The 27,372-nt window shown below is 38.8% G+C and overlaps 1 protein-coding gene across 5 annotated transcripts in view; it reads left to right on the top strand.

Moving 5' to 3' along the window:
- Positions 1–15,010: 15,010 nt before the first annotated feature.
- Positions 15,011–27,372, top strand: part of LOC108434373 (uncharacterized G-patch domain protein DDB_G0278987-like) — a 34,952-nt gene continuing 22,590 nt past the window's right edge. For all 5 annotated transcript variants that reach the window (XM_037546404.1, XM_037546406.1, XM_037546403.1 and 2 more), the window contains exons 1-5: positions 15,011–15,082; positions 19,665–19,804; positions 20,724–20,831; positions 22,452–22,505; positions 24,148–24,208. In XM_037546404.1, the coding sequence (XP_037402301.1) occupies positions 15,061–15,082; positions 19,665–19,804; positions 20,724–20,831; positions 22,452–22,505; positions 24,148–24,208 (385 nt within the window). In that variant the 5' untranslated portion in view covers positions 15,011–15,060. The remainder of the gene's footprint in view (positions 15,083–19,664; positions 19,805–20,723; positions 20,832–22,451; positions 22,506–24,147; positions 24,209–27,372) is intronic.

The raw sequence follows: 27,372 nt of genomic DNA, 5'->3' as shown, positions 1-27,372 counted from the left end.
CTGGGGATCGAACCGGCGACCTTCTGGTCACGAGGCTGGTTCCCTAACCTCCAGCCCACGACTGCCCATGTAATAACATTTTTATTTATGTTTGAATAATGGAACATTTTTGTTTTATGTCTGTATATAATTTTCTTTTTTGTCAATTTTTAATGAATAATAAGAGCAGTTATGACATGTCTTGGATCAGTATGCACTTCACAGCTTAGCTAGTCTTGGCTAGGCTCTCTCCTTCCAGGTTACTGAACTAAATTGTCAAAGCCGGGTCCTCTAGAGGTGATTTGGGTCCGCTGTGAAAAAAGAACCTCTCAAATCTCTCCAAAGAACATGTTATGAAAATTTCATGTCCGTTCCCACCTCTCTGACAAGTGATGGATTGAACCACAGGGATGGCAGACACAAAGGAAGTAATTGCTAAGACATGGAGAATCAGTCTGGTTCTACTGCTTCAGTTTAGATTGGGATACATAGTTATTAACCACTACCAAAAGTTTGGAAATAATGTTTTCAGTAATAAAAACAACTTCATAGTATTCAAATGCCTGGTAGAATACTAGAATACCTGGTATAAATGCTTTATTTGCAGTACTATGCAGAAGTCAAATCACTCTTCCTTTATTTAGCCCTCTGGCGTCTGGGCATTTTTTTGATCTTTTGAATATATTCTTAAATGTGCCTTTTGAAGGCATCTATATGTGACATAATACCCACATATTATATAGTAAAATGTGCAGAACAATCCCAGGACTCTCTATAATGAGGCCCATTTGACCTGGAGCACCATGTAAAGAGAAAATTCAAGCTTAAACCTGAAAAATTCACGTCTAGTTTTAGAAACTTTTGATATTTCTTGCATAAACATAGCTTTACCAGCTTTATGTAGACAAATTGTTTTGGTCCGTGTAATGGGTTTACCAAAGTCTTCCTTTATTCATACTGCCATGCTTGGCTCCTCCCACTCCTCCATGTGCTCCTGTTGTATTTACTTTCCAGTCCTGTCCATGTGCTTTTGTTTCGGTTTTCAGTCCTGCCCTCTTGTTTCGTGACTCCGCCCCTGATTGTTTCATCCCTGTTGTATTTAAGCCCTGTTTGCCCCTTGTCTTTGCTGGTGTTTGTTTGTTTTTGTCTGTTGGCTGTATGTATTCTCGGGTTGTTTTTGATTCTTGTTTATCATGTCTGCCCCCCGATCTCTCCGTGCTGGCTGTATGAACCTGGATTGTTACGACTACGACCCTGGATTTGCGCTCAGTAAAAGTCACTTATCTCAGCATATGCATCCGCCACATCACTCCCAGTTGTTACACATACAGTGAAATGTATGAATAAATTAGTAGATAAGTATTCCCCTTACTGCGAACCTTTTACACATCATTTCACATGTCCAAAGTGACTGACTGAGAGGTTTCTGAAGTGATGGGTCAGTTTTTGTGATTTCCATAGTGTCCTTTGGTCAGCTTCATGCAAAATATAGAAGACGCACAAATCTACCAATTACAGGCAAGACACAGTTGATGGACACACATCCACCAATTTTACACAGAGTTAGGCAGCTTGTCTTTATTGGCTTATAACTCCAGATTTGTGTCACATACAATCTGGTGAAAGGATAAAAAAGAGAGGGTGACTCTATAGATTCAGAAACAGTTTGAACCACATTTCTTCACAGTATTATCACAACAGTGCTAATAGAAACACAGAGAAACATCTTGTTTGTCAAACCCAGATGGTTAATTTCCAGTCACATTAGCCTTTAAGTATACATTTGTACATTTTTCTGGAGATATTTCTCAGGAGATTAGACGGATAACTATCCACTTACATAAAGGGGGAAAGTCAAATGAAAAGATGTGAAGAGACAGGACTTTCTGAAACAGTTCCAAAATTGATTAAAAGATACAGAGAAAATGGAACTCCTAACAACCACCTGAAACACCCGGGAAACCTCCAGAACTGTCTATATCAGACAAACAGCAATTGGGTCTGAAAGAATGTGTAGCTATCAAGAAACCTTAAGGATAAAAGGAACTATACAAATTTGCAAATCAAACAAAGAAGGTGCTGACGCTCTTGGAACAATGGATTGTCCACCCCAGAGTCTGGGCCCAACCATCAGTGAATGTGTTTGGGATTACTCGGATAGAATAGTAGAAAAAGCAGCCAGTTTCTAAGACAGAACTTCGGAGGTCTCGAAGAATATCCCTTTAAAACTGAAAGCAAGTCTCCTGAAAAGAATGGAAGCTGTAACAAAGTCAAAGGACGGTGTCGCAACCTCACATTTTGTCCAAGGCACATTAGCACCAGCAACACGAGGCACTGAATCACTGAACTGGTGATGGTGGTGTAAAAGCATGCGAAACAGACCAATAAAGGTTCTGAAGCCGTTTTATTAAAACCAACCACGATAGAATGGTGTGCTATGATGCCTAGTAGTACCCTGGAAGGATCAAATTGTGGACAGCACCAAAGAAAATGACTAGTACTAGTCAAGCAGTTCAGTAGTTCTACACTGTGCGAATGTATTGCCCCCCCCCCCCCCTTTCCTGTTTAAAACTCAAGGTGGTACAAATAATTAATCAGTAATCAACAAAACAAAGTCAAAAGCATGCAGGTAACATACAAAACTAAAACAAAAGGTATTGTGCTACCTGTGGTAACAGTTCTCTTTCTCTTCAGCACTATTAAAGGCTGTCTTTTAAGGCTTAAGCTCAACCCCCTAGTTACATCTGCCAGGCCTCTGACTGGTTAGGGGACCTCGCCTGACTGAGGGCTAAGCCGGTACACCTATGAAGGGAATGACTGCGAGAGAATGAAACAGTAAATCACAAATAAACCCAAAATACTTGTTTACACACTACAGGTGGACACACTGGACACTATACCCATCCTTATCATTGGTTAGTTTTGTACCACAGGTCTGCTGTTGACCACATATTATTTGGCTTGTGGATCATTCTCAGCATGACAGGGACTGTGACATGATTGCTGTGGCTTTTATACATGTCACTATAAGTGATGAGGTAAGACTAGCCAGCCAAGAGCAGCTCTGTGGTCAGAAACTGACCACCGATGAAGGGCTAAAGGATGGCTAACACAAACTGTGCATCAACAGGACTACAGTATCTAATAAGGTGGAGCTACAAGGTAATGGTCTCTAATAAAGTGGCTAGGCAGTGTAGAAGCAGAGAACAGGCCAAAGTCTAGAGGCTTTGCAAACAATCCACATAGACACAATAGGATGTAGCTTAGCTTCATAGTAGCCTTATTCTTTATTGTCAGTAACACGGAGTTTATGACCCAGCCTTAAGATTTAGGTCTTTGTCAGTGGGCAGCACATTGCGGGTTATGACAGGGATGCCCTTTGTGTCCTTTATTATTTGTCTTCGGGCTTTATAACCAAAGGCACAAACTTTTGACAGCCTCTGGACATGAAATAAAAGGCACTGAATCTCTTAATTACCTCATTAAACAATGCCATCCTCCTCTTTCTCCATGATGTCAGTTTGTTTGACCTGAACCTTCAAGGTCACCAAGCTCTATGGTTCTCATGTAACTCACCATTGTGAACTATTTTTTTACCCATTTTTTTTCTTTACTGACTAGTCATTTTGATCAAGGGCCCATATTTTGGAAAATCAAGTTTGCCTTGCTTTTTAACCCCTTAAATAGCCAGAATCAGCCCTTTTCAGTTTTCAGAATGAGGGACAATAAAGAGTAGCCAATCAGAACAGAGGTCATTTACACAAAGTCCTAAAGGAGTAGTAACAAACACTGTATGTAAAATGTAGAATATGAGTATCTTTGTTGAAAATGAGAATATATAAATATGCTTACTATTTGGTGCACTGCTTCTTTGTTAGTGTTTGTACACTGTTACATTTGTAGCATTTATCATCCTGATCATTCATGCTGTTATCATGGTTTCATGCCCCTCACACCACTAGAATTTGTCAGTATTTGCAGACAATACCTGGCATAAACGTGTATAATTGATCTTATAGTATTAATTACACAATTACATTATAAGAATTTGTAAAGCAAAACAATATAGCTTCATTGAGTCAGGTTCCATAATGCACTATAAAATCTGTTCAGTTACCTGTTTGCTAAAAATAACTTCCTTTATCAAATTCGCTCTGTATATATTTTATCTTTTTATTTTTTGTTAGTGTCACAGAGAGCTGCTTCATTTTAGCTTTAGTTGGTAACAGCTTTTGTGATGAGTCTCTTTTTTTCTTTCCAGATTTTTTTTGTTCCCTTTTAAAACTTTCAAGGATTTCTTAATCACTTTTTGAGATGTGCAAGTATGAAAAAATCTTTTAGGGGTTTCGCACAAATTCAACATAATGTAAAAATTCTATGCCAATCAAAACCATGTGTCCAAGCCACGAAATACTTAGATTTTTCTACATTTCTGTAAAATGTACTGTTTAACCCTCTCAGGTTGTTGATGCCATATGCAACATCAAAAGACTTTGTAGATTAAAAAAATATATTTTCAGAATGCTGCATGGTACATTTTTTTTTTTGTCCAGAAGAGTAGCATTGTTCCAGTGATGAGTCAGGAACACAGCCTCTGATTGGTCGACCAGTCAGGCACACAGCCTCTAATTCATCAACAAGTAAGGAACACAGCCTCTGATTGGTGGACAAGTCAGGAAAACAGGCTCTGATTAGTTGATGAGTGAGGAATGCATTCTTTGATTGGTCAATGAGTCAGGAACACAGCCTCTAATTCATCAACAAGTAAGGAACACAGCCTCTGATTGGTGGACAAGTCAGGAAAACAGGCTCTGATTAGTTGATGAGTGAGGAATGCATTCTTTGATTGGTCAATGAGTTAGGAACACAGCCTCCAATTCATCAACAAGTAAGGAACGCAGCCTCTGATTAGTTGACAAGTAAGGAACACAGCCTCTGATTGGTTAGAGGTCTTCCTTGCCTGACTGAGGGCTAAGCTGGTACACCTGTGAAGGGAATGACTGGGAGAGAATGAAACACAGAAACATTGATCTAAGGCATTAGTGGACATCTACCAGCACTGATGGGCACAAATATCTCTATTTATCCAGTTGCCTACATTAAAAAATCAAAAAAGGATATTCTAAGATTGTCATTGTGGATGTACTTTATAAAGCCTCCAAAAAACAGTGCAGTTTGAGACTGGATCAAAAGCTTCTGAAAGGGATTCAATCACAAGAGCTTTTTTTTTTTTTGAAATGGCAAAACCCCAGCTTTCCAGGAAAGAATGAAAGTAAGTCTGGAGCATGCAGTGTTCCCATGTTTATTCTTTTACGTATGACATTCTTTGAAGCTGCATACAACATTGTTGACCTGAGAGGGTTAGTAGTTGATGGTGTTAGTCCCTTAAGCTGCTTAAACTTTTCCTGTGGTGTTGGGATTCCGACAGTGCATTGTAAGGCAAAACAATCCCCAAAGAAAGCAAGTCTTGAAATTGTTTTGAGATTTAACACTTTTACTGATTCAGAAGATATTTAGATTCACTGGTGGGTTTTGTGAAGTAAATAAAAATGGTTATTTGTGCTGTAGATGTCACAACCCCTGTTTCCCATCACCACCGTTGTAAAGAAATCCAAGGTTTTTTCTCCAATTTCATCTGTGATTTAAATTATAGAGGAATTTGGAAGTAATTTTGATGGCTGATAGAAACTGAGCGCTCATAGGTTCGCTTCCATACACCTAATAAAATTGATTCATTTTTAGTGGACTGTCTGTCCATTTATATTTGGCAACAATATGCTGCAGAACATTTGCTAAACAAATGAAGCGAAAGGCAAATGTCTTTCTGAATATACAGTAGTCGCATGGTTTGCCACAAGGTGGACTTTCTGTCCATACGCTGCTGGATAATGGAAGATTTACAGATCAGTAGCTTCTCCCTTGGGCACCAAATGTAGGTCATCATTTATTGAAATGAGCAAGCTATGCAGCTGTGACACTGCCGAAGTGATTAAACTGGATTGAAAGTGACGATCATTTCTGTTTGTCTACGAGTAGCAAAATATGGGTCGTTAAATTTGAATATTCTTTTGTTTTTTCCTTCTTTATCTCTCCCTCTCTCTGATCATTTTTTTAAAACCTTTGGATAAAAAGCTGTGCAAGTCTGGAAGAATAATGAAACTCTAATCCCTGGGAGAAAAACAGCAGTAGTTAAACAGATATGCCTCCAGGACATGCTCTTTCTAGCCCATAAATCCAAACTTTTTCAGGCTGCTGAAGCTGCTGTTGAGTTCAATATCAGTGGGAATCACTCTCAAGTGATGGTCCTCATAAAATGGAGGAGGGAATTGGGGCAGCCACTGTGAAACCCAGGGTGGTCTTCCTAAGGGATGCAGTTTGGAGCCACAGATTACAAAACAAAGCCAAAGAGCCAAACAAATAAAAGCAACACTTCAGTACACAGGGATATCAAAATGCTCTTGCAGTGCTACTATTAGGGTGTATAAGGCCAGTGCCTGGTAATCACTAACTTGTCTAAATGAACCTTTTGATAGCAATTTTATGTGTCATAATCATGCGCACAACATTTTCGGTGTCCAACATGATGCCTGCAATAATCCATATGAAGCCACTAGCTGATAACGCTCTGCCATATCTCTGGTTGTGGTAATTGTTGGGTAATTTCTTGATGGCCTAGTAAGAACGATGCAAGGTTCTTCATTGCAGTGATAAATCTAGCTGGCCACCCAACATGTAACCAGCTCCCTCAGTGAAATTCTGGTCTGTTTGTATCGGACATCATATCTCAACAACTAGACTCTATAGTTCTCTGAATTTTGCTGAAAAATTCCTCATGCAACAGCCAAAAGAGACCTAATAACCATTAAGACTGAGCCAATAGCAAACAAGGCACCAACAGTATTGGTGGTCACTGCTTGTGAGTGATTATCTCCTACATGGACCACAAGTGTAAAATGTATTCAAGCAAAGACCGGCAACACATCTGACCTGAGAGATTTACCACAATCCATTCTGTGATCATTAAGATTAAACCTTGCCTCAGTTTTTACAGTGAATTTTGATGCATATCCGCAAAATTGTGTGGAAACTTTCAGTTCCAATTCCTGTCACATTTGTAGATATATTTCAGTATTCTTTAAATTTGCTCAAAACATATTCCCATTTAGTGTTATGGAAATAAACTATGCTTTACATTTTTGCCATGTTTTTGAAACAGGCTTGGCAAGAAAATGAACACCAATCAGCCAAAATTACCAGCCTACTATGCTGTTGGTCCACCAAAAGAGCTCCGACCTCCAGAGGTATGGACTCTACAAGGCCCCTGCTCTGTGTTATCTGCCATCAAGTCTAAGTTCTTTAAGGTGATGGACCAGCTGTGGATCACAGATGCATACTTGGATTATGATCTGGAGAACTTGGAAACCAGGGCAGCATCACAAATGTTTCATGATGATCCTCAAACCATTCAATGTGTGCAATGTAGCAGGATGCATTATACAGCTAAATAAGGCCACTGTTATTGGAGACCACCAGTTGCCATTATGGTACCTGTCAAATTAATGTCCACCAGAATGCCTGGACCCACAGTTTCCCAGGAGAACATTGCCTAGAGCAAGGACAGTCATCAAGCTTGCATGCCCATTGAAGGCCACTGCATCAATGGCAGACAGGGGTTAGCATGGGCACTCTGACCAGTCTGTTTGCACTGCACTGTGTCACATTCCTCCCATAACCATTATTAAATATGTGAATTGTGCCACAGTAGCTCTTCTGTTGGTTCAGACCAGATGAAATTGATAAATTTCCTTCAGGATCAATAAAGTATCTATCTATCTATCTATCTATCTATCTATCTATCTATCTATCTATCTATCTATCTATCTATGAGGTCACTATAGGTGCCCAACACCCTGTTGCCAGTCCAAGATTTATCCCTTCTCTGACCTCTGTCATTGTGTTCACCGCTGCTGACCACCCAACAAGCCTCGCTGTTGCTCAGATGCTCGAATGACTTAACCCTTGTCAGTTGCTCATGTCTTCACTTCTCCCACATCCAACATGTCCACTTTGAGAACCAACTGTCCACTTACTTTCAAATATGTCCAAGAAGAGGCATGGGTTCATCTAAATAGATCAGGGAATCTGCTTGTTTTTCCAAGCCATGAATCGACGCAGTAGCAGCAGCCTGTCAGTTCTTAGAAATGAAGACATCACTGTAAACACCAGAGGATAAGATGAAACTCTCAGGAGAAGAAAACTTCTGTAGCAGAATTCTCACAGTCCTACACTCAACCTCCGAGTCACCTCGCCAAATGGTCCCCCCCCCACTCCTCCATATGTGGATGCTGTTTGTCAGTATGCCTGTAGTTAGAGGAAGCATATGTATAGAATATATGCCACAAATGTGACAAAATTTAAACAATTTCCACACTTTTTCAAGAAGAAAATCAATTTGCGTTATTATGGAAGGTTTGAAAAATGTTTAGCCAACAATCTATGCAGTACTTAAATGAAAACTAAGCTGGGAAAATAGCCAAAAAAGCAACGAAAGATACATCTTGGGTACATCTGCCTATTCAGCCTATAGCAGTTCAGCCCCACCCATTAACACTGAAGTTATACAGAGAGTTTCAGCCTAGCGTGCTTTGGGAACAGGGCAGCCAATCAGAACAGAGCTCATTATAGTCATTATATAACTTGACAAACATTATAAGTGGCCAAACTAGAACAAAGCAGGTCCGGTTTTATATTATATTATGTAATAACAGTCTAGTAACACAGTATTTAATAGCCTTAATAATGCATGCAATGGCAATGTAATTACTGGTGATATATTTACTTTTACGTATGGGTTAAGGTTTAAATCTTATGTAAATTCATATGTGCCTCAACTTAAGCTTTTACTCATGTAATTACACAAGTGCATCTTGAAAGTTGTAATAACAGATTTCTCTTATGAAATTACATATGCATAACAAGGTGAACTGCTGTTTTTCCAGCAAGACATGTATACAAACATACAGCGAATGCAAACCTAATGATCCTTATTCATCAAAGTTGTATGTGGTATAATCATATCATGTATACATTTCACAGGTAAATTCTTATTTATTTTTTTGGCATATCTGATCAAATATATATCTGGTATACTCTCAGAATAAAAGGTACGGCACTGTCACCGGGGCAGTACCCTTCTTGTCACTGTGGTGGTACCCTCAGGGGTACATCTCAGTACCTTTTAGTCAGGGAACAAAACTGAACCAGAATCCATTAAAACTGCATTTTCTAAGTTGCATTGATTCCACACACCATCTAGCCTCCAGGCTTTTTATTAAATGGTCCTGTTTTAAAATATTAGTTTATAACAAGATACACATCTGCTTCTCCACTGGGAAAAACATATTTAAGGTACGCAATTGGACTTGCCACCACCTTTTGAGGGAACTTTCACATGGTTTGTACCTTGATGAACAAATCACGTACCCGCATGGTACCTTTTTAATTCTGACAATGTAAAAATGTATGGAAATTTGAAAGCAATCATTTAAAAACCTGAGGAAAATAGCCAATTTTTTCACCAATAAGAACAAAAAATAGAAAATACTGACAATTTCCGCATGTAGCTGTCCAGTACAGAAGTGATTTACATGCACATTGGTATAAACAAACGCTGCTACTATCACATGTTCCATTTAAAGGCATATTATACTGTGCTATGCTACTGACCTCACCCACAAAATAAATAATACAAACCACAGCCGGTGCAAAAGCATCTCATACACTGGGAAAACATAGGATTTAAACATGTTCCATTCCATAATCACATTTCAAGTAGTTATAATTTTATCATTTATAAGGTTTGGTCAGTAGGGGGTGCTGTGCACTCACTGCTCACCCTCAAACTCTGCCAGTTAGAACAGCTGTTGTCCCATGAGCCACTGAAAGCTGTCATTGTATTGGCTCTCCAGCCAAACATCTGCACGAATTAATGCATTCTTTGTGTCAATGATATTCAACGCCTTAAAAGGCCTTTATTACAAATTCTATAACTTAAATATAGCGCAACCAGTTGTACCAAAATACTGGCGTTTTAAGGGGTTAATGAGATGTTGTTGGTCAGCTGGCGCTTGATTTCACGCACTGAAGCTGATTTAGTTCACACGTCATTTAAAGGTGGTCAAATCTGGGCTCTTTTTTTATGCAACGTTTATCAAAAAGGCCAACGTCCTGCAGAAGCTCTCTGCAACACAAATGCACACTCAACACTGTGCACCTCTGCTTGACTCAGTGTGTGGTTTGTTTAGTCCAGCTGTTCCTGTGGTTGTTGTGGACATCTGTTCCTGTGGCACTGATCTGAGCGGCCGGGGGCCCGAGAGACTGACCCTCTTATTGAATCATCCGCGCACACACACACACACACACACACACACACTCCTGACTGTACATACCAGCTGCTCACTTGAAACACGCACACACAATTGCAGGATCGTGTGATTAGTTGAGTCCGCAGTTTCTAACAGGTTTACAGTTCCACTGTGGAAATGTAATAGTATTATATTAACACTGTTGCATTATAATCATAAAGCTATTATTGCCTGCAGTGAAATACATATCAGAGACATTTAGTGAGCTTCCACACATTAAAGGCACAATGGTATTCAATTTCAGTGAAATGGAGTCATGTGGTTTCAGTAACTTACACCCGATACTTTAACAGGACTCTTAAGAATACAATCACAAATGTATGCCTGGTTACACAAAGGGGGGCGGTCGTGAGATGGGGGTTAGGGAACCAGCCAGTCGCCAGTTTGATCCCCAGAGGCGACAATACATAACTGAGGTCTCCTTGAGCAAGACACCTAACTCCCAACTGCTCCCTGGGTGCTGTGGATAGGGCTGCCCACTGCTCCGGGCAAGTGTGCTCACTGCCCCCTAGTGTGTGTGTGTGTGTGTGTGTGTGTGTGTGTGTGTGTGTGTGTGTGTGTGTGTGTTCACTAGAGAAGATGTGGTGTTTCAATGCACAGATGGGTTAAATGTGGAGGTGAAATTTCCTCTTTGTGGGACTAATAAGGGTCAATTTTGGTAACACTTTCTATGAATGTTATGTTTGGAAGCATCTATGAACACATTTATAACACCATAATAATGCATTCATATGGCATTATAAACATGATTTTAAATATTTTTAAAAATTAATTACACTGAATTTGTCACACCTCCGGGTTCTCCTCCCTTGCCTAGCACGCTCCAGGACTCCAGTTCCCATAATCCCAGGCCCGATGACGTCATCAATTCCTCCAACCACAATCAACTTAAATGGTCCTCGGTTTGTTCTCCTACTTGCGAGGTATTGCCATTTATCTGGACTGCTGAGCACTGTTTGTTTTCTCTGCTTGTGCCATGAACCTTTTTACCCATTTTTTGGGATTTTGCTCTCTTGCTCTCTCTGGTTTTTGACTCCTGCTTGGTTTTTGGATTATGATATTGGATTTGGCCGGAGACTGTGTTTCACTTGGATTTTCGTACTAACAATTCACTCAATTAAACAGACTTCCATTTTTAAGATCCGAGAGTGTCTTCTTGTGGTGTGCAGCATTACAGAAGTACACTTTATAGCCACATTTATTATACATTATGAATTGTTAATATAATACATTATAAATAGTGTTAATGACATGTTATACTGTCAGTGCCAAAAAATTTCCAGTGAGATTTCCAGTGTTTTATTTCTCAGTGCTGGTGCTGTTAGAGCTGCATCTTCAGGGCTTCAGTCCTGAATGTTCAGAGGCTCCAAACAGGCCGTCCAACCTAGAATCACTGCTACAGTGAGCTTTTCTTACCCAGCGCCTCACTTTAAATGCTGCACTACATTACATCACAGCAAACCAAGTACCCATCAGCCCCTCCCCCGAACCCCTCTGACATCACACTGAGTGTGAAGTCACTGTGGAGTGAAGGCCTGGAGAAGGAGGGGCGAGATAGTTAAGCGCTGTCATTGTAATTTGTTCCCTCGCTGGTTCTAACATTAAACACTAGAACCCTTCACTCTGTAACACTACACTACACTACAGTACAGTGATGCTGGTTTCTGCTGGCGTTCTATTGGATCTGCAGTGTTAAGTCAGTGCCAGGCTAACGGTGGTGCACATTAACAGTAGTGAACATTGACTTTCCCACATTGGGTGAAACACTGAGGGCAGCTCTAGTTTAAACTCTGACATTTGAAGCCTGTAATGAGCTTTATTGTGTTTTAGTGTTTCAGTAAATCCTTCAGTAAACACTTCAACTTGATGCCTCACTCTGAACCCTGGAGGAGGCTTTAGTCCAGTACGCTTCACTTTACTTAGAGCGGACTAATACAGCTTATGAGCTCTTATAATTTGTTATGAACAGTAATTATGTTAACAATTCATAATGCATACTAAGCATGGCTGTAACTTGTAATGCATTTTTCTAAGTATGTATAGCCATGCTTATAATGCCTCATCAATGCATTATAATATGTTATGAGTGTGTTTATAGATGCTTACAAAGGTGACATTCATAGAAAGTGTTACCATAATTTCAATTGTTACTGCAGTAAACTATTAAAATTAATTGATTTTGAATTATTAACAGTAAATGTAATTTATTTAAACAAGGACTCACAGATGTACCTTTAAATGGCCATAGATTGTACTTACGGACAGAGAGGTAAGAAAGAAAAACTGAAATGTGTCACTCCACTAACACGGGACTGTTAATTAAAACATTTCTCCTTCTGTCTTGAATTGTTAATACTGACCCCTGGTGGTACAATTCTCAAATAACACCTTCACTGCTGTGTCGATACTTCATTCATTGGTTTATTAAGTTATTTGAGATTATCAGTTGGTGATCAATTGTCTTTTAATGGGAGCCAAAAAGGTGAGAGATTCAATTTGGAGAGAGATTTAATTTGGTCTCTTGTTTCATGATTACTGTTGAAATAATATACATTTTATTTTTAATAACAAGTAAATATCAGTGTCTTTTCTAAACATCTGGGAGTTGTATTGTTACCTACAAAGGTAACTCCAATCATAATATTTTGTGAAAAGGAGCAAAAATGAATTAATTCTTGAATTTGGCTTAAAAAAAATTAAAATAATCATGATTTTCTACTTATTCCAAATGCAAACATTTACACCACATTCAGGTCCTCATCCACGTTATCCATGTGGTTAAGAACATTCCTAAATTCAGATTTGCTTATATTGTGGAAAATCTGATCTTGACCTGCCAGATATTAACTTATGATAAAAGATAAAGCTTATGATAAAAATGTATTTAATATTTTAAAGAATTAATTATTTGATAGGCGACTTCTTTACAGTAAGCATGTCCAAGGAGGTATTACTGTGCTAATGATATTTCACAACATGACCTTGTGCTTCAGGGGTCATATTACAGGAACTTGCTGCTAGGTTAAGATCTGACATGGTCAAGAAAAGATTTTTATATATGAAGATTTTGACACATATTTAATCAATTAGTTTTGGTGACTATTGACTTCCAGTCTTGACTGCATTCTTACTAAAGCAAAATTTGGATACCACACATGTCTTAAGTAGAAAAGGATACACAGAAATCATTTTTTTACAAAAAAAAAGCTTAGAAAGATGTGACAAAACGATAATTAACATTAAGCAAGGTAAACAGAATCTTTGAATAAAAATTGTCTCCGTGAATAAAAGATTTACCAAAAAATGACAGTGTGCTCTTAAAAAAAAGGTTCTTTAAGGCTTCATTAGTAAAAGGAATAGCTCTATTTGAAACCATGCGATTTATAAAGCACCATTTAATGCCTAAAAGGTCCTTTGCATGGTGGAAGCGTTCTTTAGATAGATGGAAATTGTGTCGTTGATGTTTCCATGTAGAACCCTTTTGAAAATGGCATCAAAAGGCATTATTCTGTTGTGATAAAGTCAAGCCTCTAATAACAAACTGTTTTTGGTGCTGCATAGAATTTATATATAATGCATTCTGAATATCTGTAGATTATATTTTTTATTAACCCTCTATTGCATAAATTATCACTTAGATGTGATATCTTTTAATGTGTTTTTGTTATTTAAAATTGCTTATTTAATAGAATCATATATGAATAACCTTGCATTTTTTTGTTTTGTTTTGTTTTAAGGTAGGGTATTTGGTAAATTGTTGCCATATGGCAACAGCGTCCAATTGTACCATAGCATCCCAAAATCTATTAAAAACATTTTTTTATTTTTTTTAAATAAAAAATTTGTCTAAAAACATCCTTTTCTTGAAAACAAGGCCAAACAAATCCAACGTATACTTAGTGAAACATATGACTCAAAATTGACAAATATTGTAAATTTCCAATTTCAACTGGTATTTGGAATATATGGTAATATCAACGTCATAATAAAAATTCCTGATCATGTGAAACCTTATGTGTCCTGTCAAAGCAAAAGACACCTTTTCCACATTTAAATAGGTAAACACAGGTTTTATGTCACTGCTTTCTAGTCAAATTGAGATAAAGCAACTGTTGCCATGGCAACACCATGCAATAGAGGGTTAAATCTTTTTCTACCATGATAATGACTGATGAAATAAAATAAATGAACACCTACTCTTAGGTTCTTGAAGCTTGGGGGTCCAAAGCAGCTGCTTACACCATGTATAGCAGAAAACAGCCCGAGTGCTTTCACTCTTCACCCCAGAAAAGGCCTTGCTAACTAGCTCATGAGTTAAATGAGGTTTTTTCATGAGCTAGAACACAGAGGTGTGGAGGTTAGATGTGTGTTCTACACCTAACAGCAGTGTCATGTGTCTCGATTCATGGAAACGTTCCTGACAACACAAGAACTTTCAACTTATTAATGACTAGCAGTAAATAGCACTGCTCTCAAAAACAAGTTATAGATTTGCTGACTTCTGCCTTCTAATGCATGACATCATGAAGTCAAATGACCACTGTGGGAAAGGCAGAACTGGCCTCACCTGTTGAAGCCCCACCCTTCTGCCAGGGCAGAGAGCAGTGTCTTCCATTCGGCCAGTCTGCCCTGAGGGTGAGGGAGAACTTCAGACCAAATGGAGTCCAGGCAGCTTCCAGGTAAACTCAGGTGGTCATGTTCTGGACACCATTTCTTCAGGTCATGTGTCCATCCTTGTAAATCTAGTAGCGTATACAAAGCTTTATTCACTCTAAATGGATTGTGTCACTAATAAATACATAGTTACATATTAACAATGCATGCAACAACATTGCAATAATGAGGGATGTGCGATAACCATGCAATGTCACTGTTCACTGTTATAACCATGCAATATCAGTTTTTAATTACCTAGCTACACAAATGTATCTAGAACGTTATAACACTGTTTTACCAGAAACACGTCTGATCATAGGAATTGTTTAAAGCAAGAACTTTGTTTAGATACACTTGTGTAATTACATGAGTATAAACTAAAGTTGATGCATAGGTGTATTTCCATATGCTTTACACTATAATCCATACACTATAATCTATCTCTATCAATGAAGACATTGTGACAACTGGTAATGTTGTTGCATGCATTGTTAATGAGTTATAAAGTTGTTATTAACACTTAATAAGCAAGAATGTGACTATGTTACTATGTCAAAATACACACTATTACAGCTAGCAAAAGGTAAAAAAAATTGGTTTGTTCTCCCATAATTGTAATTAAACAATAATTTTATGTGCAAATATTTTAAAAAGTTGGAATAATAGTTCAACCTGTTAAACATGTAATTACATATTAGATACACTTGCATAATTGCATGAGTTGATACATAGTATTTACTTAAACTGTATCGCTGTAACAGTGAATGCATTACTAATATTTATACTAGTGCTGCATGAATTTATAAAGTGTAATTACATAGTAATTACCCACTTAACATAAAGTGGCACCTAGTAATCTACCAGTTTTCAGTCATTCTTATTCAAGTGATTCTTTTACTGTTAAAAGTTAATTTAAAAACATGTGCTGCTACTTTATTTGGAGGCTACCTACATAGGGACTTCATTACACATGAATGAGCATTGAATAAGCTTGCATAAGCATTAACTCGCACTCGTGAACAGTTTATGCCAGGATTCATATAATGAAATAAGATGTTTTAAGTAAATGATATTGATGTTGACATAAAGTGCCTTAAAATTAAGTGATGCACATCTGTTTCGTTTATAAAACTGTTATAAGGCATTATTACCCAGTAGTGACACCTTTAAGGAACATGCCAAGTTAAGAACATTGTGTACAGTCACATGAAAGATGTCCTAAAGTTCTTTTTATACATACTTTCCTGTATTATTTTAGTTGTAGGCATTCAAAAACTATTCATTGCACTTAAGGGTCCTTAAATCAATACAATGCCTCTTTTGTCATTAATCATATAGCAATGCAGACAGAATTTGTTCTTCAACGCTGTTGTTTTTCCAATATGTTATAATATGCCTAGGTATATCGATATAGCCTCAAAAAAGACTTTATTTTTTGACCTGAATGGAATAGCCAGTCATATTTGATATGCCTTAAACAGAGAATGTTATCAAATCTCGCTTCCACCGTTGCCAAAATAATCAACCACAGCCCTTCCCATCATTAGTTAACACCTTCTGCAAATATCGATGTGTTTATCTTTGAAGCTGATAGCAGATGCACTTCATTTTGGAAGCCCAAATCGGAGATCTAAATCACAGAGGTTTGTTTTAATGTGGTCTGGTTTTAACGCCTGCTCTGCTGGTTCAGGGCTAAACTGTGGTAGGACAGTGTTTTCAAAGCTCAACAAGACTGAGCCACATGACTCCAGCAACGACTCAGCAACATGATTCAAGTTAAAGTACTGGTTACATTTCACAGAAGCCAGATGTTCCTCTTTAGTGATTGCCCATATAGGACTTCTAACAAGTAGTACAATGACAAATCAATTAATTCTAAAACAATTGGCATACCAGTGCCCTACAAATGAATTATTTCTAGGAGTGGACTGTGGGCTAAACCTTGAGCTTGGACCAAAAAAAAAGGCCAATACTCATTAAAAAACAAGAAAAAAAAACTCTAATGTGGTTAGCACACCTATGGGGTTCTAGTAGTATGTTAGGACTAAGCTATTAACAATTCACATGAACATTTTTGGCCTTTCAAGATTAAAGGAATTTGCAACAGATATGTTGGCATATGTTTTACTGAGGACACTGAAGTTTCTTTCAGTAAAGTGCTGGCAAAGAGCTGCTGCCACTGCTGTTTACATTTCTGACAACTCACTGAAACTTGGTTAGGCTTTGGCTCATATTCACAGCAAGGAACATATCTGGAACTTCCAGATGATCAAAACTGGAATGTGGCTGGTTGATTCTTCTGTCACTGCCAACATGTATGGCCTCCAGTTCGGGTGCCTGACGTCCTAAGCAATGGGATGCCTTGATTGGCTTCATGTACCATAGACACCATGGAGAAAAAAAAAGCCTGATGGAATGATTTGCTGGTGGCAAGAAAGCCGTTCTCTGCTGATTTTCACAGCTACTCTTCTACAAAACTCATACATTTAGATTTTGTTAATAATTTCAAGTGATTTTATGAACATGTGATCATGTGAAAGGCCACACTTAAGTTGTAATTGAGTTAATGTTAGGATGTATTAGCTATAATAACATAGACCACAGCAATCTAGACAAGAAAGCCACTTAGAGAATCCAATTTTCAACCTACATTTTATTAGAGTGAATTATTTTCTGCCAACATTGTATAAAGACTGTCCAACTTCACAACAGATGGACAGATGTGATCTCTTTTTTGGGACAACTTGTTCAAATTTTGGATTTGACAAGCTAGCTAGCAAAATACCATCATTAGCTAACATTCAGCCTCCAAACTGGCTGTTTCAGGAATCCTGTTTGATTTAGTTTTGTCAAAGATGCACAAAATCGATTCCATGAAACTACTGTGTTGTGAAGAGAGTAACTCAAGTGTGTAAATTCCTCTGAAGTTATCATGTAGTCTGGTTGAAAAGAACTTTTTCCCTTCCAAGAGTTCTAAGTAGTTTATTTTACTACAGGTTGTGCTTAACTGAAGGTTTTCAGGGACTTTTCCTTGGGCTAACAGCGAATTTGTTGGCCATTGAACAATGTTGATGAGCACAACTTTGAACTCCACCTCCAGGAGGGACTGGATTGATTTAGAGGTTTCACACTTTCAAGTTGTTCTCAGCCTAATAATCTAGGTATCCACCAACATTTAGCCTGAAATTTCTTATGGCCGGCCCCAGATGTTCCCATACATCTGCCCCATGAACATAGGATAGAAATAGAGTAAAACTACAGTTAAACTATAAAAGTCTATGAACAAATCTGGTCCTCTTGGATTTTGGGGAGGTTTAAGCATTTTTATTGGAATTTAAGCAAATCTAAGCATTTTTTCCATGCGTCCATGTCCAGACCTTTTCCTGCTTCAGTTTAACACAATGAGTGGGCAGTGGTGCAGTGCTGATCTGTCTGTTTTGGATCTTTTTCACGTTGATAAAACTCCATGTGTAATCAGGCTGAAAATGAGCTGCTATCAGACAGAGTGCAAACAAACCAGTAATCTGCAGTTCACCATGTAATTAGCTCAGGCATTGAGATCATAGCAGGTTCAATCAAATGCACTTGGTAATCTGCCTTTATGCCCACAAGGGAGTGTGGAGGAGACAGGCCCAGTTGTCTAGGCCTCCACACTCACCCCAGACCATTTGAAACCCATAATTTAATAGCCTACATACATTTATTAGCAGTAATGAATGTAGAAAGTAGGGAGGAATTTGAGATGGTCATGTTTATGGACAATAACCGTTTGAACGTCATTCCATGCACTTAAGTCTGTGGTTGATTCTACATGGCTTTGAGGAATAAAGGCCGACATGAATTGGGAAAGTGGGATCTTGAGAGAAACTTTAAGAATTCCTGAAGAGTCAGTGAACCTCCAACTGTGTTTCCTTTCTAGTTAGGTTCTAGGTGCATACTATACATGTACAAAGTATACCCAAAGGACAACATCCCAGTTTCTAATAAATCATGAATTTTTTTTGCCTAAATTGCTTTCGATGTAAACAGGTATGGTCCTCATCTTTTATCTTGGGTAACATTTATCTTGACCAATTATGGTGTCTGTTTTTGGAGCCAGGCACGGTGGGTAGTGCTGTTGCCTCAAAGAAAACAGGGCCGGGGTTCAATTCCCTGGCCAGCTGACCAGGGTCCATTCTGTATGGAGTTTGTATGTATTCCCTTTGCTTATGTAGGTTTCTTGCCAAAGTCAGGCCAATTGGAGATGCTAAATTGCCCCCAAGTATGAATTTATATGTTTGCCCTTCAATGGATGAGATACCTGTCCAGAGTGTTTCTTGCCTTCCGCCCAATGAAACTGGAATAGTCTCCAACACATTCCATGGCCCAGAAGGACAAGTGGAATAGAAGATGGATGTTTGGAGCCAGATAAATTAACTGTACACAAGCTAACAACCAAGCAAAAGCTAAACTAGGAAGCATTAAACTAAGCTAGGAAAATGTCAATTCATCATTAGAATATTAGGCCCATCCCCAGGCCTGGTCGGTGATTTTTCTGTGGAGTTTAATCATAGTTCTTTACTATGGCCTTTATTTTCCTCTGTAATTTTCCTCTTTAATTTGCAGCTGCTTGGTCACTAAACAGTGGCGGTGCAGAAGAGGAAGGGGCAGTGGTGTCTTACACCCCACCCGCATCACCGGGAAGAGTGGGAGCAAGTGAGGAAGTGGGAGATGGTCCTCTAGTTTCCATTACCAAGCATGAAAAGGTGGGATATTCATAATAATGTGTGGTTTATCGCATTCTATCAATCAATATATCAGTGCAGTGTGGTCAGGAAGATTCATCTGATTTGAAAGCACAATATTTTTACAAGCCTAGGAACCAATCACAATCCAGTTGTAAGAGGGGGTCATAGAGTTTCTGGTTCCACAACACTGGATGGTCTCTGAAATCGCACTGAAAGAGCCGTGAGTGCAGCGACGCCCGACACGCTCAATCCAGTCTGGGATGAGTTTGACTGTGGTGTTGATGTCGTCCGTACAGCTGGAGGAGGTTCAGACTGAGACCTTGTAGAATTAAATAATAAACTTTATGCTCATTTAAGCTGTTTACAGTTCACTGCATTGATCTGTCATGATTTACAAGTGAAATAAATCAGCCTGTATTTCTCATTTTGAAAATATTGAAAGATCATTCTATTTTTTTTTAAAAAGCAATTTCACGTTAATTTCTAGTGCAGTTGTCGTATGTTATAGGCAGGTAATCTTGCTTGCTTTGAGTATTATTTCATTATTTTATGTCTTGATAAATTAGCTGCGAATATAATACATTTCTTCTTTTAGGGGCAGTGGTGGGCTGGAGGTTAGGGAACTGGCCCTGCGACCGGAAGGTTGCCGGTTCAATCCCCAGAGCTGACAGTCCATGACTGAGGTGTCCTTGAGCAAGACACCTAACCCCAAACTGCACCCCGGGCGCCGTGGATAGGGCTGCCCACCGCTCCGGGCAAGTGTGCTCACTGCCCCCTAGTGTGTGTGTTCACTAGTGTGTATGTGGCGTTTCACTTCACGGATGGGTTAAATGCAGAGGTAGAGTTTCTCCGTTTGTGGGATTAATAAAGTATCACTTAACTTAACACCTTTGTATTTCTAAGCATACCAGCCTGTCCATACTCATCTGATCCTCAGGGTGACCAGTGGTCATGCGACAGCTCTGCTTCTTCCTCAGAGAGTGAGGATGAGGACGGTAAAGCCAGAAGGAAGAAGAAGAAGAAGCTGAAAAAGAAGAAGAGCAAGGTGATTAGACACATTGGAGCATGTTTTATTCATCTTCTGCACAGTACTGTACTGCATTTTCTTCTCCATAAATCAGTGGAATTCTCAGTGCTGCAGGCCGATGCTTCTGCAAATCCACAGAAGAGCAGCAGAGTCGGGGTATTCTTGATTCGGGATGGTTTCGTGAATATGTAAAACATTTGCCTCGGATTTTTGTTCCACTGCTGTCAGAGGCAGGGTTGACTGGAGAGCGCATGTTTCACGTCATTGGCTGTCAAAACTGGTGCTTTCTGTTATTACTCCTACCAGCCCAATGTATTCAGCTCATTTACAATGAAAAGCACATAGGGACATACTGTACAGATGACAATATGCTTTCACAGGCATATATACAGCCTTCTTTTCCATAAGCTCAGGCTGTGGGTGCATAGATATCGCCCATTTTTCCCATACAGTCTTACATACCTAAGCACTTTCTCATTCATTTGAGCAATAGGTATGTTGAGTAATCTTTCGGTCTCATCTGAAGAACAAATTTTGGTTCCAGATTTCTTCACTCTGCCTTCAGATATCAAACAATTTTGTTACATTTCATCAGCAGCACCCTTGAGTGAACTTAACAAGGCACTAACCAGCCAAACCAAATATTTGTTGATGCATACAAACTAGAAAGGGAAAGTGTGTGAACCAACTTTAGTTGGTTTGAAAAAGCTCTCTAATTATTTTAAAATGTTAAAATGGTGGAAGACTGCTTAAAGTTGCAAAAGGGTTGCTTAGATGTTGGTGTCCCAAGTTGTTGCAAAGCGGTTGCTAGGTGGCTCTCATGCTATTAAATACATTAGAAACACTCCTCTTTAAATTCACTACCTCCTTAAATTGACTGATATAAATTCAGTGCCACCTTACATTCACTGCCACCTTAAACTCAGTGTTCCCTTAAATTCACTGCCACCTTAGTTTTTTTTAGTGCTACCGTAAATGAACTGCCACCTTAAATCCATTGTCTGTGCTGTTGTTGCTGTGCATTAAGCTGTGTGTGAGTCTGTGTGTATGGAGTATGAGGGTCTTTGTGAGAGATCTGCATTGTGACATCACTTGTGGCAGTTTGATGTCCCGAACATTCTGCCATTTACACTTAATGGGAAAAATTTTGGATTTGAATGTTTTTTTTTTCACTGATAACCGTATTTAAGATCTATTCATAAAGCACAAGTGCACTTTGTCCATGTATGAGTATATATATTTTGATGAACAGTGGCTGCAAAATTGGGTCATGATACATCAAAACTCTGGACCACAAAAACTTTACAAAATTTGAGCACAGAAAAATAATAAGAAGAAGATTACAAAGAACAGTATGCTGGCTTTTCCAAGCCAACTTAATTATAGTGGGCTTCCTGAGAACATTTTAGAAAGTGATTAAATCAACACAGTCACATCCAGAAAATTACTGCTTGCTTTAAGAAAATTATGTTGTGTTAATTTATGTAAATTATATAATATGTCACATACGTATATATGTAAATATCCATGTCTAGACAGCATCCTCATATTCCTATATACATCCCACATGTAATATTTGCATATCCAATATGTTTTATGTATGTCCAGAGTAATTAAACTGTTTTTCTCTTTCTACAGAGGTCCCACTCATCCTCTGCTTCCAGCAGCTCCTCAGACAGCGACAGCAGTGAGGTGAGCAAATGAACCAGAGAAGAGGTGAGACTTGCATACAGATAAGCACTGAATACTTGCGGGAAAGCACTGAGCCTTTTGAGCAACTATTAATGGAAAACCTCAACAAGCCTTCAAATTTACTATATTTCTCCTTATTTTAAAAGTCTGATTTTTTTTAGTTTCACACAAAAGCTATGAGGCTAACCAGGCTTACAAGTAATGGAGGCTTATACCACATCAAATATACCATATTTCCAAAAGTATTCGCTCGTCTGGCTTCACACGCATATGAACTTGACTGACTTCCCATTCTTAATCCTTAGGGTTTAAGATGATGTCGGCTCACCCTTTGCAGCTATAACAGCTTCAGCTCTTCTGGGAAGGCTTTCCACAAGGGTTAGGAGTGTTTATGGGAATTTCTGACCGTTCTTCCAGAAGCACATTTGTGAGGTCAGACACTGATGTTGGACGAGAAGGCCTGGCTCACAGTCTCCTCTCTAATTCATCCCAAAGGTGTTCTATCGGGTTGAGGTCAGGACTCTGTGCAGGCCATTCAAGTTCTTCCACACCAAACTCACTCATCCATGTCTTTATGGACCTGCTTTGTGCACTGGTGCGCAGTCCTGTTGGAACAGGAAGGGGCCGTCCCCAAACTTTACACTTGGCACAACGCAGTCAGACAAGTACCGTCTCCTGGCAACCGCTAAACCCAGACTCATCCATCAGATTGCCAGACGGAGAAGTGTGATTGGTCACTCCAGAGAACACGTCTCCACTGCTCTAGAGTCCAGTGGCGGCGCTTTACACCACTGCATTCCACACTTTGCATTGCGCTTGGTGATATAAGGCTTGGATGCAGCTGCTTTTCCATGGAAACCCATTCCATGAAGCTCTCTATGCTGTTCTTGAGCTGATCTGAAGGCCACATGAAGTTTGGAGGTCTGTAGTGATTGACTCTGCAGAAAGTTGGTGACCTCTGTGCACTATGCCCCTCAGCATCCGCTGACCCCACTCTGTCATTTTACGTGGCCGACCTTTTCGTGGCTCAGTTGCTGTCGTTCCCAATCGCTTCCACTTTGTTATAATCCCACTGACAGTCGACTGTGGAATATTTAGTAGTGAGGAAATTTCACGACTAGACTTGCTGCACAGGTGGCGTCCGATCACGGTACCACGCTGGAATTCACTGAGCTCCTGAGAGTGACCCATTCTTTCACTAATGTCTGTAGAAGCAGTCTGCAGGCCTAGGGGCTTGGCTTTATACACCTGTGGCCATGGAAGTGACTGGAACACCTGAATTCAATGATTTGGATGGGGGGTGAATAGTTTTGGAAATTGCCTATCTTTAAAGAATGGTGTTCAGAATGTTGCACACAGTTGGGAAAAATATAGACAAATCTCTTTGAAACTATCCTGGCAGCTCAAGTGCTTCACACACCAAACATCTCACTGATTACATTTGGGGTAGAATTAGTAGACATTTGACTATATGAATTTCTTGATTCTAATTAATCCTTATAGCAAGTAATGAAGCACCACAGGCACCAGCCAGCATCAGCTTTTGTACTTAAAAGTGACTTGGCTCCAGTTTTTGACAAACCCACCAATCCACTCCCATGATGCACCTTTCTCAATGGACTAAAAGCACATTTCTTAACAGGATGAAAGAAAAAGAAGGAAAAGGAAAGAGAAGGGCGTGACGACCATCATACCTGAATCAGGTACAGCAAAAAACACATTCACACATTCTTTCATTTCCAATCAAAATAGTCAATAAGCCAGGTTATTGGGATAGAAAGACAAGCAGAAAAGATTTATTCATTACAAAGATTATGCAGGAGCCTCAATAACAAAATGCAGTCAACATGTCCAGTATTTAGTGTGGCCATTCTTTATTACAGCTTCCGTTCTTTTCAGTTTTTCAAAGAAATCTGCAGGGATATTTTTCCCACATGTCCGAAGATCAGTTGGTGGCACTTTCTGTTCCTCGTGATCCAAGAATTCCCAAACTCATTTAGTTATGGTGAGGTCTGGACTCCGGGGTGGTCACTGTTCCTTTTGAGTTTCTCTTTCTTTATGCAATTGGATCATCTTGCATCTAACCTTAGAAACATCTTCTGAAAAATGTATAAAATATTAAATAAATGATGGGTGGATACTGACCTTTGCACAGTACTGTCCACTCTTGAGTGAATAAATATTATACAAAGTGTACGTCAATGCATGTATGCATGCTATCATTACAATGTATAATGTATCTAAATTATTATTTTATTGCATAATTCACTGGACAATTTTACTTACTTTACTTACTACAACATTGAGCTTTAAATTAAAGCACTAAAGTCAGTTTTTTACGTGTTTTGTATTTACGTCCATAATATATGAACCATGACCAAACAAACAGCTTACACACCACACTGCGTCTCTGAAAACGTTTCCTCAAGTGTTAACCAACATTCACTTTCATTTTAGAGTTAATATCTCGTCAATCTACTGCCAGCCACACCTGCCAAGTCAGAAATGTTCTTATCTCACAATGTGAAATGAACAGCCCTGTGTACACAATGTCTGCAACACACCCTTTGGGTTATGTATCAACTCTCAAAAAGCCTCATGTTATATAACGTTTCTTCGAAATCATTGGAAAACATTGGGATTTAATTTGTCTTTGTACTGTATAAAAGAGAATGGGACAGAACCCAACACATTTTCTTTTCAGCAGGCTAAAGCTCTGAGTAGACTGATAAATCAATGTGATCAGTTATTAATCTCAGTGTTACTGAGCTCTGCTAAAGCTCTGAGTAGACTGATAAATCAATGTGATCAGTTATTAATCTCAGTGTTACTGAGCTCTGCTAAAGCCTGAGTAGACTGATAAATCAATGTGATCAGTTATTAATCTCAGTGTTACTGAGCTCTGCTAAAGCCTGAGTAGACTGATAAATCAATGTGATCAGTTATTAATCTCAGTGTTACTGAGCTCTGCTAAAGCCTGATTAGACTGATAAATCAATGTGATCAGTTATTAATCTCAGTGTTACTGAGCTCTGCTAAAGCCTGAGTAGACTGATAAATCAATGTGATCAGTTATTAATCTCAGTGTTACTGAGCTCTGCTAAAGCCTGAGTAGACTGATAAATCAATGTGATCAGTTATTAATCTCAGTGTTACTGAGCTCTGCTAAAGTCTGAGTAGACTGATAAATCAATGTGATCAGTTATTAATCTCAGTGTTACTGAGCTCTGCTAAAGCCTGAGTAGACTGATAAATCAATGTGATGATCAGTTATTAATCTCAGTGTTACTGAGCTCTGCTAAAGCCTGAGTAGACTGATAAATCAATGTGATCAGTTATTAATCTCAGTGTTACTGAGCTCTGCTAAAGTCTGAGTAGACTGATAAATCAATGTGATCAGTTATTAATCTCAGTGTTACTGAGCTCTGCTAAAGCCTGAGTAGACTGATAAATCAATGTGATCAGTTATTAATCTCAGTGTTACTGAGCTCTGCTAAAGTCTGAGTAGACTGATAAATCAATGCGATCAGTTATTAATCTCAGTGTTACTGAGCTCTGCTAAAGTCTGAGTAGACTGATAAATCAATGCGATCAGTTATTAATCTCAGTGTTACTGAGCTCTGCTAAAGCCTGAGTAGACTGATAAATCAATGTGATCAGTTATTAATCTCAGTGTTACTGAGCTCTGCTAAAGCCTGAGTAGACTGATAAATCAATGTGATCGGTTATTAATCTCAGTGTTACTGAGCTCTGCTAAAGCCTGAGTAGACTGATAAATCAATGTGATCGGTTATTAATCTCAGTGTTACTGAGCTCTGATAAAGCCTGAGTAGACTGATAAATCAATGTGATGATCAGTTATTAATCTCAGTGTTACTGAGCTCTGCTAAAGCCTAAGTAGACTGATAAATCAATGTGATCAGTTATTAATCTCAGTGTTACTGAGCTCTGCTAAAGCCTGAGTAGACTGATAAATCAATGCGATCAGTTATTAATCTCAGTGTTACTGAGCTCTGCTAAAGCCTGAGTAGACTGATAAATCAATGCGATCAGTTATTAATCTCAGTGTTACTGAGCTCTGCTAAAGTCTGAGTAGACTGATAAATCAATGTGATCAGTTATTAATCTCAGTGTTACTGAGCTCTGCTAAAGCCTGAGTAGACTGATAAATCAATGTGATGATCAGTTATTAATCTCAGTGTTACTGAGCTCTGCTAAAGCCTGAGTAGACTGATAAATCAATGTGATCAGTTATTAATCTCAGTGTTACTGAGCTCTGCTAAAGCCTGAGTAGACTGATAAATCAATGTGATCAGTTATTAATCTCAGTGTTACTGAGCTCTGCTAAAGCCTGAGTGGACTGATAAATCAATGTGATCAATTATTAGTCTCAGTGTTACTGAGCTCTGCTAAAGCCTGAGTAGACTGATAAATCAATGTGATCAGTTATTAATCTCAGTGTTACTGAGCTCTGATAAAGCCTGAGTAGACTGATAAATCAATGTGATGATCAGTTATTAATCTCAGTGTTACTGAGCTCTGCTAAAGCCTGAGTGGACTGATAAATCAATGTGATGATCAGTTATTAATCTCAGTGTTACTGAGCTCTGCTAAAGCCTAAGTAGACTGATAAATCAATGTGATCAGTTATTAATCTCAGTGTTACTGAGCTCTGCTAAAGCCTGCGTAGACTGATAAATCAATGTGATGATCAGTTATTAATCTCAGTGTTACTAAGCTCTGCTAAAGCCTGAGTAGACTGATAAATCAATGCGATCATTTATTAATCTCAGTGTTACTGAGCTCTGCTAAAGCCTGAGTAGACTGATAAATCAATGTGATCAGTTATTAATCTCAGTGTTACTGA

This window comes from Pygocentrus nattereri, chromosome 17, assembly GCF_015220715.1.
Source record: "Pygocentrus nattereri isolate fPygNat1 chromosome 17, fPygNat1.pri, whole genome shotgun sequence".
Classification (NCBI taxonomy): Eukaryota; Metazoa; Chordata; class Actinopteri; order Characiformes; family Serrasalmidae; genus Pygocentrus; species Pygocentrus nattereri.
The sequence above is the reverse complement of the archived record's forward strand: the minus strand, read 5'-3'. Positions and strand labels throughout refer to the sequence as shown.